The 14,260-nt window shown below is 39.2% G+C and overlaps 1 protein-coding gene across 3 annotated transcripts in view; it reads right to left on the reverse strand.

Annotated features, from left to right (window-relative positions):
* Window positions 1-14,260, reverse strand: part of LOC127448344 (mitogen-activated protein kinase kinase kinase 20-like) — a 57,759-nt gene that overhangs the window by 12,454 nt on the left and 31,045 nt on the right. For all 3 annotated transcript variants that reach the window (XR_007898505.1, XM_051710791.1, XM_051710792.1), the window contains exons 12-16: window positions 10,628-10,672; window positions 10,497-10,524; window positions 10,202-10,335; window positions 8,909-8,971; window positions 8,709-8,804 (exon numbers count right to left, since the gene is read on the reverse strand). Coding sequence is in view for 2 of the 3 variants with exons in the window: in XM_051710791.1 (XP_051566751.1) it covers window positions 8,709-8,804; window positions 8,909-8,971; window positions 10,202-10,335; window positions 10,497-10,524; window positions 10,628-10,672 (366 nt within the window). In the remaining variant the exon portion in view is untranslated. The remainder of the gene's footprint in view (window positions 1-8,708; window positions 8,805-8,908; window positions 8,972-10,201; window positions 10,336-10,496; window positions 10,525-10,627; window positions 10,673-14,260) is intronic.

Raw genomic sequence — 14,260 nt, forward strand, 5'->3', positions numbered from 1 at the left:
TACTCCCCAACCCTGATAATTAGTAATGTACACATCTGAAATTATGTGATTGTATTAATGTGTTTTTGTATATAAAATCGCACTGTTTATTTTGGACTGGTTTACAACTGCTGTTAGATACTCGGGTCTACCAGACCTTCGTTATCATTTGTAATCAGTCAAATATTTCTCTGTTAGCACATATGTCATTGAACATCTTCAAATATTGCCTTAAAAAATATCAGTTCTAAATTACCTTTATTTACTTTAAACAAGTCATCAAACACGCCTCTACAAGTGATATAACATATGTGCGTTGGCATGCGCAAATTCACACTTTTCAGTTTAAACTGGACCTGAGTGACACAACCGACACAAAAAAACACAATCTTTTCAAATTTAAAGTTTGTTTGAGTCATTTATGGCAATAATGAAAACATGGACTGGTACCAGGAAAAATATTTTCGGTAAAAGTGAAATTCATAATTGTTCTTCAGTTTCACAACAATCCTAGGTGTTTATTCAGTACTGTGGCTAAATTGGTTAGGAATAAAGCCTCAACAGAACCAGATATTCCGTCGCAGCACAAGAGTAATGACTTCATGAATTTCTTTACTGATAAAATTGAAATAATCAGAAATAATTATGGAATTATGCAATCATCTGTCACAGTACCTCAAAAAACAGTGTCTCATAATTTTCCTCACGTGCAACTTCAATCCTTCGCTGTCAAAGGTCATGAAGAGCTAACAAAACTTATCGAAACATCAAAAGCCACAACATGTTTGTTAGATCCAATATCAACTACTCTCTTAAAAGAGGTATTCCCTTTAATCTCAGAACCTCTTATTATTAACTCCTCGCTATCCTTAGGACATGTCCCAAGAAACTTTAAAATGACAGTTATCAAACCACTTATTAAGAAGCCACAACTTGATCCTGGAGAACTGGCTAATTATAGACTGATTTAAAATCTCCCGTTTATGTCGAAAGTACTAGAGAAGGTAGTATCCTCCCAAATATGTTCATTTCTACAGATAAATAGTATATATGAACAATTTCAGTCAGGATTTAGGCCTCATCACAGTACAGAGACTGCACTTATCAGAGTTACAAATGATTTGCTCTTATCATCTGATCGCGGCTGCATTTCACTTCTAGTGCTTTTAGATCTTAGTGCTGCATTCGACACGATAGATCACAACATTCTCTTGAATAGGCTAGAGAATTATGTTGGCATTTGTGGAGTTGCATTAGCATGGTTTAGGTCCTATTTAGCAGACCACTACCACTTTGTCTATGTAAATGAGGAATTGTCAAACCAAACAAAAGTAAAGTATGGAGTGCCACAGGGATCAGTTTTAGGGCCTCTGCTTTTCTCCTTGTATATGCTTCCCCTGGGAGATATTATCAGGAATCGTGGAATAAGTTTCCACTGTTATGCCGACGATACCCAAATTTATATTTCTTCAAAACCTGATGAGATTTCACAATTCTCCAAATTAGCAGAGTGTATCAATGAAATAAAAGATTGGATGGCCAGAAATTTCCTTCTACTCAATTCCGACAAAACAGAGGTACTAATTATTGGACCAAAAACCTCTAAAAATAAGCCGCTAAAATATAATTTGACTCTCGATGGATGTACTGTTAAATCGTCTTCAACAGCGAAGAACTTAGGTGTTATATTTGATACCAATCTGTCAATTGAAAATCAAATTACCAATGTTTGTAGAGCAGCATTCTTCCACCTAAGAAATATTGCTGAATTACGACACATGCTCTCTGTTACTGATGCCGAAAACTAATTCATTAGACTAAACTAGATTATTGTAATGCATTACTGGGAGTATGTCCAGCAAGATCAATAAATAAACTTCAACTGGTTCAAAATGCAGCAACCAGAGTGCTGAAGAGAACCAAGAAATATGATCATATTAGTCCCATTATATCATCGTTACATTGGCTACCTGTTCAATTTCATATTAATTTTAAAATTCCGTTAACTACATACAAAGCTTTGAACGGTCTAGCTCCACAGTAATTAAGTGACCTTCTATTACGTTATATTCCATCACGTTCATTACATTCGCAAAAATCTGGCCTGTTAATAGTTCCTAGAATATCAAAATCCACAAAAGGAGGTAGATCCTTTTCATATTTGGCTCCTAAACTATGGAATAGTCTCCCTAACACTGTTCGAGATGCAGACACACTCACTGATTTTAAGTCTAGACTAAAGACTCATCTATTTAGCCAGGCATACACCTAATTTATCCTTCAACTCATAATAAGGCTGCTTTAGTTAGGTCTGCCGGAACCAGAAACAGTGATCATGATCTATAACTCTGCAATGAATTGAATGGCATCTATGCTAATATTATTTTATTTGTTTCCCTGTCTCAACCTCGGGACTCCTATCCTGAGGCCACCAGAACCGGCTGGATCCAGCTCCATTCCTGCTTTGTGTTGGACTCCACTGCTATGTGTCGCTGTGTGCTGATGACTAATAGCAGCCGGTGCCAGCCAAACATCACTTCAGTCTATTACGATGGACTTCAGAGGATGAATTCATGGGATACTTCATATGCCATTGCCTGAACCTTGGACTTAAGATAGACTTCACTGAAATTACCGGCCAGTTGAACTGCGATGCACCTAACTGATCTCTGCCTGCGTCACCTCGGTCTAATGATAGACTACACTCTTGAAATGGAATACATAGACTATCAATTAATTGCCAACAAAACCCTTCATCAGCCAACTAACAAGGACAATTGCATCTACGTGAACTTCTGCAGTTAATCCAGGATGGACTTCAAAGACATTAGTCATTAATCTTACAGTTCATACAAAATCTTTGTTTAAACACTGGCCCTTAATACTTAGTTTAATCATTTTAAACCATGACTTGCTCTGCACATAAATAAGTAATATTGGCATTATATTCGTGATGTTAGCCAGAGGAGAACTGGCCCCCACAGTGAGTCTGGTTTCTCCCAAGATTATTTTTCTCCATTAACCAACATCTTATGGAGTTTTGTGTTCCTTGCCACAGTCGCCTTCGGCTTGCTCACTGGGGTTATAAATACAATTATTATTTAATTACTTATTTTTAAACACAATTCACAATCGTATTTTATCAAACTACACAATGATGACTCTAAGACATTATAGATATTACAGTTTCATTTTCTGTTAATACATGATCTTCTGTAAAGCTGCTTTGAAACGATGTGTTGTGAAAGGCGCTATACAAATAAAAATGACTTGACTTGTCTCCACAGAATGATTATTTCTGTAGATCTGATACATTAATAGGTTTCTGATTTAATGCTATCAGACTTTGGGTCTGTAAATTAAAATGAGCAATTTCTCATCCTAATTTTGTGTTCAGTCTTAAAGGGTGTATTATGTTATCCAGAAAATAGCAGTGAATGTTTTTATCTTTTTCAGTGTTGTTGCTTTATTAATATTAGCTACAATTTTATATGTACAAATCATATGCAATCTAAAGGACCATGGTTAATTATATAATAATTATTATATTAGTAGATACCATGTGCCCCCTTTGTTTTTCCTTGATATTTTTAAAGCAGCATAAAGTGAATCTGGACTTTATATGCTTCAAACGATCATGTCGTGTGCATGCACTCTTTATATGTACAGCGAATTAACCATGGATTTAACAAATAAAAGATATTTATCCTGCATAAAGTGAGATTTTGTCCAATATATATATATATATATATATATATATATATATATATATATATATATATATTAGATGAAATCATGTTTAATGATCCTAAAACAAATAAAAATTATTTAATTCACAAATTACACTGCCTTCATTTAAGAAAAGTTTTTTTTCTAATGTACAAACATTTATGGCTTTTTTTCTTGTTATCCACTAACCACTAATCTAGAGTAATTCTTTTTTACATTTCACTTATGTGGATTTGGCTTTGGGTGACAATTCCGCTATGAAATTCTCTATACAAGAGTGGAAATCTTTACCAATCAAAAGCTCAACTGTACAATAGAGGCATGAAAGCAGAATGCTGCGCCTGCAAATTAGGACGCACTGATCTGCAAGATCATACATGTTTATTTGTTTTGATGCAGGGATTTTTTGTGTGTGTTCGCTGGGATTCAATGAAATATGCTTTGCCAATATACAGTATTATTAATCTTGCATATTCAATTGAGGGTGCTCTAACATTTGCAACCCCGCAGAACCAGGCCTGCATCTAGCTGGCAGCTGCACTGACATGATGGCAAAACAATAAGATATATTACTTATCTATTAATTTATTATCGAATAGTAGTGTAGCCTACTAGCTCACCTTTTGCTGCACTACCATGTTTGCGTAGCACATCCTCTTGCTTTCTGACAATGTGACACGTACGATTCCAAAAGGAATATTTGCTAATTCTCACGGTCTCTCCACACTCCCTTTCGATTTCCTTGTTCTTAACTTTGATTCATACTTTGCATTTATTTAGGCTATAAGGTTTGCAACTTCAATAAAACAATGTAAGAGCTCCATAACCTCAGGCCTATTGCTTCCTTTCGCAGATTCCCAAACCAGCATATCACAAAGCGCATTCTGGGTTGAGCGAGCAGCACTGAGCGGCCTGAGCGAGCGGAGCGGAATCTTCAAAAGGCGCTTTCTGCTCAAGTGGAATTATCACCGCTCCGCTCAACGCTCCGCTCACATGCTCTGGCCTGGCTGATCAGTTAGCTGGTTTCAGAGGGGTTTTGAACACATTTTAGCTGGTCAGGCTGGGAAACCAGCTAAGACCAGCCTGACCAACTAAGATCAGAATGACCAGCCTGACCAGCTAAAAAAAAGTGTTCAAAACCCCTCTAAAATCAGCATGACCAGCAATGACCAGGCTGGGTGGTCTTATCAGCAGGGCAGTATTTAATGATTATTTCAAAGGCTTTGCAATGTAAACATAATGAAGTATGTATATAAAATAATATGGTAGCCTATTATACACGTTTTTATAGGCATAACACAAAACACTAAATTTGATACAATATGTAACGGGGGTCCCGGCTCTGTCTCTCTACCAACCAAGGGGTCCTTGGTCTGAAAATGGTTGAAGACCCCTGGATTAGACCATTCACGGAAGCGCCAGTAGCGCGTCAGGTCTATAGGCTTCAGCAATACCCAATCACAGCTGAGTTTGCTTTCACTTGTAAACACATGCACGTGACGTCAGTAAATTCAGAATTTACCTCATTCGTGTTCAACAATGGATGATACCAAACTGATTGTGGAGGTGGCTATTGTTTACCTTTTAGATGCAAATCTGGTCCTCCTCCTCATGTAAATAAGATTTCACGACGATCAAGTTTGTAATACTTATCAATGACCCACTCCTGATAACATTTTATAATTTATGGTCTTTATTAAAATAAATATTCACCATAGTAACATGCAAATCACAGTATTTTTCTGTAAAGAGCCGCTGCTGTGACGCTATAAAAACGCTTCCAGTGTGAAAGACCTGTCAAGTCTGCAGCTGCAGTTACACTGTAGTTAAGCTGACGCTATGCTCACATCTCACTCAAGCTTGCGATGTAGGGTAAACAGAGAATTGTAAGTATGTGTTTGTTTGTTTGTTTTTGGCAAGACTTAAAGGCATTGCGTCCACACATGCGCACACTAACACGTTATCCGAGCGCCGACCAAGCATTTGCCAAATGTTATCCCTGCATAATAACGGCAGCAGAAACAATGTGTGGTAATGTTGGCCAGCGTGGTAAGCTTCTAATGACACCTCATCCATAATTCAGCACCTTTCTGGTGACTAAACCCTGATATCCTCATTAACAGCAACACTCGGTGCTGTCAGATGGGCAAAGCACAATCTCAGGGCCTCATTTAGGCTTTGAGAAGTGCAGCTGGTATCACAACACCACCAGAAAGAGAGAGAGAGAAAGAGAGCGAGCAAGCGAAAAAGGCAAGAAACAAAAAACCCCAGAGCAGAGCGGGTTTGTTTTATTTAGTGCAAAAAACCTTGCAGTTTGTAAAAACAAGGCTGACACGAAGGCTGACACCAGGCAGGGGAAAATAATTAGCTCTCATTTTCTCAGGCTCCAGTTTCCTTCTCCCTGCTGAGCTTCCTACGAGCCAAAACACCACATGTCATGAGAAATAGGAGGCAATTAGCGGCCCCGCTTCAGCCCCACCACACGCATTGAAAGGGGACTATTTATGATGGGACAATGAACAGCTGAAAGATTAAATAACATTTGCCTTTTAAAAAGAAAATGACTTCTGGCTAAACTTTTGATTAAATTCAAACGGCAAGTGAAGATGCAGTCGTTCTCCAGTGTCAGGGGCCCGAACAAAGGCTCGCCAGCAAGAGGGGGTGGATGCTATGCCTCATATTTATATATATTTATCTTTTTCTGCCTTTTTTAAGTGAAAGAAAGTGAGGTATTAAAATGAGAGGCTTCGGAAGCGAAAATGCTTTTAGCGTGGCTTGTAGCGTATTTAGCATTTAAGGTGGTCAGTCTTCGATTGGGCAATAACAGGCATCTTTACTGGAGGAAAACAACTTCAAATCGCTGCAATCGTGACAAAAAAAATCTCAGTTCAGAAAAGACATCACATCTCCAACAAAAGCCCCTGTTAACACAGGAAGTGATGCCCAGACAGCAATACAAACATAACAACAGCAAATAACAAACAAATTTACGAGCTTGCATACAAAAAACTATCAATTAGACCACCATAGACATTCAGGGGTGTAAGTCCCACTCACTATTCAGGACTTTTTGGAATTGGTCCAGTAAACAACCACCTAGAACAGCCTAGTAACCACCTAGCAATGCCATAGCAAACACCCAAACACAATGTAGCACAACCTAGCAAACCAAGTGTAATATCACTTTTTCTAATTCAAACCAGCATACATTGGTAACATAGTCTCACTTCTGGTTTACATTACATTCGACAAAACGTAATAGTTGGTCCAATTGTGAAGGCCAAATTTCAAGCTTTCCAACCTATATTGTTTCAAGTGGGTCGTTTTTTATCAATTAGCTAACAGCTTCAGTTTAAAGGGTTACAACACAAAAGGTAAAATTATTGGTTATTGTATCAGCCAGGATGTGCTGTGAATTATCATATCAGCAACAATGAGTGGTGAATTATCGGTTATCGGTTTCGGCCACAATGAGCTGTGAATTGTCAGTTATCATATCGGCCATAATGAGCTGTGAATTCTGGGTTATAATATCGGCCACAATGAGCTGTGAATTATCGATATCAGCCACATTGATCTGTGGATTGTCAGTTGTCGTATCAGCCACAATGAGCTGGGAATTGTCGGTCATCATATCGACCACAATAGACCTTATTCACAGTAGCACCATCTTAGATTTTTAACGTGAATGAAAACAAGGCTGTAAGGGACTGATTTACCATCTATTCAGTCGAACACACGGTATAAAGCTGTATAAAGCTCCTAGATCCCATTTGATTTACCACAACTCTTTTTTTTTTTGTCTACAGAAAGTTCTTGAAAATATATTTTTCATTGTTTTGTCTGCGGAACAATCCAAAAACACTTTAAATTACAGTACAGCCCATAGAAGAGACTGTACATCTATACCTTGCAACCTTGTTGTCATTCCCATCAAAAATCAAAGACGGTGCTGCTGTGAATAAGGTCTATGAGCTGTGAATTATCGGTTATCATATTGGTGTCAGCCACAATGAGCTGTGAATTGTCAGTTACCGTATTGGCCACAATAAGCTGTGAATTATCGGTTACCATATCTGCCACAATAAGTTGTGAGATTTTGGTTATCATATCGTGTCAGCCACAATGAGCTGTGAATTATTGGTTATCGTATCGGCCACAGTAATTTGTGAGATTTTGGTTATTGGATCGGTATCAGCCCCAGTGAGCTGTGAATTGTTGGTTATCGTATCAGCCACAATGAGCTGTGAATTATCAGTTAGCGTATCGGCCCCCATAAGCTGTGAATTATCGATTACCGTATCGGTGTCAGCCACAATGAGCTGTGAATTGTCGGTTAGTGTATCAGCCACAATAAGCTGTGAATTATCGTTACCGTATCGGCCACAATAAGTTGTAAATTATCGGTTACCATATTGGTATCAGCCCCAGTGAGCTGTGAATTGTCATTATCGTATTGGCCATAATGAATTGTTGGTTTTCGTATCAGCCACGATGAGCTGTGAATTATCATTATCGTATCGTCCACAATAAGCTGTGAATTATCGGTTAGCGTACCGGCCACAATGAGCTGTGAATTATCGATATCGTAATGGCCACAATGAGCTGTGAATTGTCAGTTATTGTATCGGCCACAATAAGCTGTGAATTATCGTTATCGTATCGGTATCAGACAAAATGAGCTGTGAATTATCGGTTATCGTATCGGCCACAAAGAGCTATGAATTAATGTTATAAGCATCGCCTATAATAAGTTGTATCATACTGGAACAGAAATTTCATATCAGTCCATCCCTACTAAGAACAACCTTTTGTATAATGCCAACAATATTACTTTCCTATTACCATTTAAAAATTGTGAAATCTGTCTTGTGAGTGATGGAATAATATAAGGCCAATACTACAGTTCATGTGGATTTATTTTTACATCATTGGCTAAATAATAACCATAAATTGATCCTACACATAATAAAGTGGTGAGAAATGGCGGTTAAATTTACCATAAGGCCTGTGCCTGCTTTCCAGTGATATCCAAACACCAACTCCAGGTTTACTGTTTTTCTCGAGTCCTCCTCTTCCTCAGAGGCCAATCCATCCTGAAAATGGCCACAAAGAACACTCAAATAAATTTAGATAGATAGATAGATAGATACGTAGATAGATAGATAAATAGACAGATGCAACCATGGAGACCACATGCCTTGATCAATGGGGGAAAGTGGAACAGACTCAGGTAGTCATGGGTAAGTTTCTCAATTTCGGTCTGCAAAAGAAAAGATTAGACATGATGTTTAAAAAAGTAGGATATGGCTTTATGCAGAGGTTATGCAGCGCACTGACAATCAGCCATTGACCAGCTGTGCGTGAATGTAACATAATTATTACCTGTTAATAGACTTACAGCAGCAAAACAACAATTAATACCATTGTGTATCACTTATGAACATGTAATTCATGCTCTGGGATATGTCATATACATAGAGTTTAATTCATTCAACAAATCACGCTCTCTATGGAGCTCACATACTAATGCCTTAAAGGTTCAGATGTGTGCTGTCAGTAACTAGCATTTTCCTGGGGGAAATTTAATTCTCAGCAGTTGCTCTTTCATATCTCAAGAGACTAAAAGGGGCCATGACATGCCTTTTTTATTATTTTAATATTTTCCTTGAGGTTCACTTATAATATTAGATAATATTTTTTGCACACAACACACGGTTTTGGTGCTGCTTCTCCTTTAAGACATGACAGTAAACACCCACTGTTCTGATTGGCTCTCTGCTCTTGACTGACCTGCTCTCTAACTGCTCACCCCTACTGGGTGGGGCTACGGAAGTGATGAGGTAAAGTAGGTGTTGATGTGTTGTTGTGGAGGTGGTCAGATGCAAATGTCTACAACAGTGTGACATCACAATGTGGAGGAAGTAGAGAACGAGTCTTTTTGGACGCTCGGTTTCAACAAATGCGTCTGAGGATGAAGTTTTGAGTTCTGAAACTTACAGTATGTTTTTATAGTACAATGAACTCTTATACATTAAAAGGTCAAGGAAAATATTCTTTCTCATGTCCTGATCCCTTTAACCTGTTGATGCTCATTGACCCCACCCATGGGTTTGACTTTACTTGGCTTAAATTAGTTCACATTTACCATATAGTGTGCTGTTCAAAATTGTTCATAATGTTGACAAATTATATTTTTATAATATGTCAACAATTATTAACTCTTTTTTGACTAGACTATATAGTATATGTGAACTAATTTAAGCAAAGTGATATCAGTTCTTGGGGGGGTGGGGGGGTGCACATCAACAGGTTAAAGGGGTTCTCAGTTATGTTTCATTTAATTATCAACTTTGTCTCTTCTGTTTCTGCAAAAATTCCTTAGGAGAGTTAAATAATAATAAACAATTGTTGACGTACAGTACGTATAGAGTTATCAAAGTTAGAACCAATCTAAATTGTGTCCCATTTAACAATATGGTTAGTGCACTACCTTCAGGTGTATTATGTGTCCTTTAGACGTCACACCCAGATCTCTCATGTCACTCTCTGATAGCAGCAGCAGTCTCTGTCCAGTGATGTGATTCTCCTTAAACACATCAGCATACTGCTGCAGTTCACCATCACCTGCACACAAACAGACACACACACACACACACACACACACACACACACACATGTAAAAAGTCTTCTTTAGGAGCCTATAAACACTCTTAAATAAAATCTCAGAGGACTTTTACAAACAATAATTAATCAATAAAAGAAATAAAAAGAACAAAATCCCTCACCCCCAAAGATCTGCTGCATCCAGAAATGCTATAAATGTAAAATGCAAAGGTTAAAACGCATATCTGAAAGTCAACTCTGATACAGTATAATCCTCACTACTACTGTAAATGAGAGAAAATGTTCCACCAACCACATGCTCTTCTGTCCAGGAGTGTATCGCCAGGTTTGGGAGAAGCTGAAACACAGAAGAATAGAGAGACTAACATTTTGGTCAGTTTCTAACATAAAGCTAACATAAGGCTTCAGAAGACTTGGAATATAGCACACAAGTCGTTTGGACTATGTTTATGGTGCTTGTCCTGTTTTGAGCTCAAAGGCTTAAATACATGGACTGGAAATCATTCATTTTCAATGGGAGTTGGCAATTTCTGGCATCAACAGCGATTGTTGGCAAGGCAACAAAGTTGAGCAGAGTTCACGCCTGATACAGCTGGATACTGCAGTCGAGTAGGAACGCCCACTAAAAAACTAAAGGACCTTCAGTAGTTTAATCACTGTATGTTTGAACAACCCTTAACAGTTTGGATTACCACCCAATATTATTGAATGGAAAAGAGCAGCATAGACATTCTACTAGATAAACTGTTTTGTGTTTCACAGATGATGACAGAAGTTTTATTTTGGGTTACAGTAGATGGATAGATGGATCCATCAAACAAATGGAACTTTAACGACTGAAATCGAGCTTAAGTGAAGTTCAGGCAGACCACGGAGTGCCAGCCGGCTCAACAGCTGACGCTTAGCTGATCTATGAACTCCACCTCCTACCAATTAGGCAGTACATATAAACTCACCATTCAGAACACACACCTGCTCTAGTCTGTCGCACAGGCGTTCACCTGGGATGATTCTTCCAGCATTGGGCCCCGCCCACCAACCCGCAGCAGTCCGCATGGCCCTCTGCTCAGATGGAAGCTTATATCAATCTAATTCTTCCATCGCTGCTATTGTGGTTTATCAAAATCTGCTGCAGCAGCTCATTATTTCTTAATATTTTGCAGTTATAGCGACCGCCACTTTAATTACAAACACCTTTAGCGTGAGGTTGCTGCCGCAGCAGCACCTGCTCCAACATGACCGCGCTCACGCCCAGCTCTTCCTCCGCAAACACCACGGCCATGGAGGATGTGTGAATCCGGCGTTACCCATGCTATGCAGTAATGCAATATACTTTTGACTGCCGTTTGCAAACATTAACATATTACTCCTGTTTCAATTTTTCTGCATAGCTGCCAATCTGTTACAGGATTGATTTTAAATGTAACTTTTTTTAAGTCTTGGATTGGCACCTTAACTTTCTGACCTACTGTGTATAAATAAACCTGTTCAGAGACGGATCATAGACATTGACGGCTCCCAGGTCAAGACTAAAGATGAGGGGCGACCGTGCCTTTGCGGTAGCTGGCCCAAAGCTATAGAACAGTCTTCCTGTGTTCCTCAGATCTGCTTGCACAACAGTTGAATTTAAGTCAAAGCTAAAGACTTATTTCTTTGATCTGGCTGTAATCAACCGTAGAGTGTGTTGTATGTGTTTACATTTCTGATTGTCCTCATTTATTGTGGTTTACAGCGCAGTGGTGAACTATTGTTTTATTGTGCTACAAATAATTGATTAATTGCAATAAACATTCGCAAACCAGAGTGTAACAGGGTTCTTAAGATGGACAAGGAGGAGGCGGGAATCAGCAGAACAGTCAACATAACTTTAATGACATAAATCAGCTGAAACACAACATAAACGCACACAAACAGCGGCAGCGTGTGTCTCTCTCTCTCTCTTGAACTGGCACCTCTGGCTCGTCTTTATCCCCCTCCCGACTGATAAGAACAATTCAGGGCCAGGCGTGCATCCCCACGGCCCGGCCATGCCCTCCTCCTCGTCACACAGAGTATGGTGAGTAAATGTGAGCATTGCTACAGCCCAGCATTGCACTAAGCTTTGAAGAAATGTGGGTTTTCATCGCATTTTCACTATTTCAAACATGACAGAATACAAAAACCTGATGGTTTATTAGAGCAGATGCTCTGGTTCCATGAGCCCAATGTGCAATACATGGAGCGCAATATAATGATTGCATTCTAATGGCAAAAAGGAAGTCTGCTCCCCCAGGCCAAGGTCCTAATACCTCTTTATATGTGAGGTGCTCTCACTGAAATAAGATCCTCAGTATGGTCTTGATCTAAAGCTTCCCATTTTATTTTTAGGTCTAGGTTAGATGACCAGTTATTCATCAACATCCGTAATTGCTGGAGTTGTTTAATGCTCTCGAGAGGCGCAAAAGCAAGATTTATATTTTACTGCTATATTCTCTGTAATGTTACAAAATCAGTTCAAGTTTTTTACTTTTCTAGAAGTGGGAATGCGGGTTTCCACACCCTACCTGACACTGTATATCTGTAGGCTCCTTTCACCCCCACCCACCTCTTAGGAACACGTTACACAATGATGACTCTGAGACTTTATAGATATTACATTTTCATTTTCTTTTAATGCATGATTTTCTGTAAAGCTGCTTTGAAACAATGTGTGTTGTGAAAAGCGCTATACAAATAAAAATGACTTGACTTGACATTGGGACCTTTACCATTCCCTACAGTCTGTGGACTTCTCATGCTCCTGACAAGTGTGTCTGCAGATTCTCTATTATTTCTTCACAAAAGTAAAACAAGCTTTATTTAACTCATTCGCATAAAGCGGCAGTGAGTCCATTTATCTCACTCAAAGCACCATTACTGTTGTCCGTATCCTCCGCCGCAGGAAGAAGTTTTCCACAGCATTCTACGGGTTCCTAAAGTGTGGGGAATTTACTGCATGCACTAAGGCTTTCAACCCTTCCCTAGACATTACACTAGCTGATTTCTGTTGAACGCCAACCATTTCTATTCATCCTAAACTTTTAAGACAGACAAGTAAGAAATGTGTTTCTGTAACTGTCTCACAAACTAATACTGATTTCTGTCCTTTCTCTTCCATGATCAGGTCCCCGAGTTGATGCAAGTCCTGACGAGCCCCTGTCCGCTACTGAGGACGGGAACGTCATGTCTACCATTGCCGTCGAAACTTTCAGCATCGTGGACTGGCCTCTAACCTCTATACAGCTCATTACATCTGCATCAGAGCAGCTCCTACAGCAGCTTCAACCATCCCCACTTCCACATTAAAGACTGTGGGATGACCGTCACCTTCTGCCTATACACACACTATATCCACAGGAACAAGGAGCATGTCATTGCGGCACATGTCAGTGATCCTTCGTGCCGCCCTTCCATTCTAGTTTCACATAGCAGTGGAGTCCAACATGACCAGCTCCATTCCTGCTTCATGTTGGACTCCACTGCTACGTGTCGCTGAGTGATGATGACTAATAGCAGCCGGTGCCAGCCAAACACCACTTCAGTCTATTACGATGGACTTCAGAGGATGAACTGATGCCAATTCCAACCATAAGACATGGGATACTTCATATGCCATTGCCTGAACCTTGGATTAGGATAGACCTCACCGAAATTACTGGCCGGTTGAACTGCGATGCACCTAACTGATCTCTGCCTGCATCACCTCGGTCTAATGATGGACTACACTCTTGAAATGGAATACATAGACTATCAATTAATTGCCAACAAAACCCTTCATCAGCCAACTAACAAGGACAATTGCATCTATGTGAACTTCTGAGGTTAATCCAGGATGGACTTCAAAGACATTAGTCATTAATCTTACAGTTCATACAAAATCTTTGTTTAAACACTGGCCATTAACATT

This window comes from Myxocyprinus asiaticus, chromosome 11 (genome assembly GCF_019703515.2).
Source record: "Myxocyprinus asiaticus isolate MX2 ecotype Aquarium Trade chromosome 11, UBuf_Myxa_2, whole genome shotgun sequence".
Taxonomy (NCBI): domain Eukaryota; kingdom Metazoa; phylum Chordata; class Actinopteri; order Cypriniformes; family Catostomidae; genus Myxocyprinus; species Myxocyprinus asiaticus.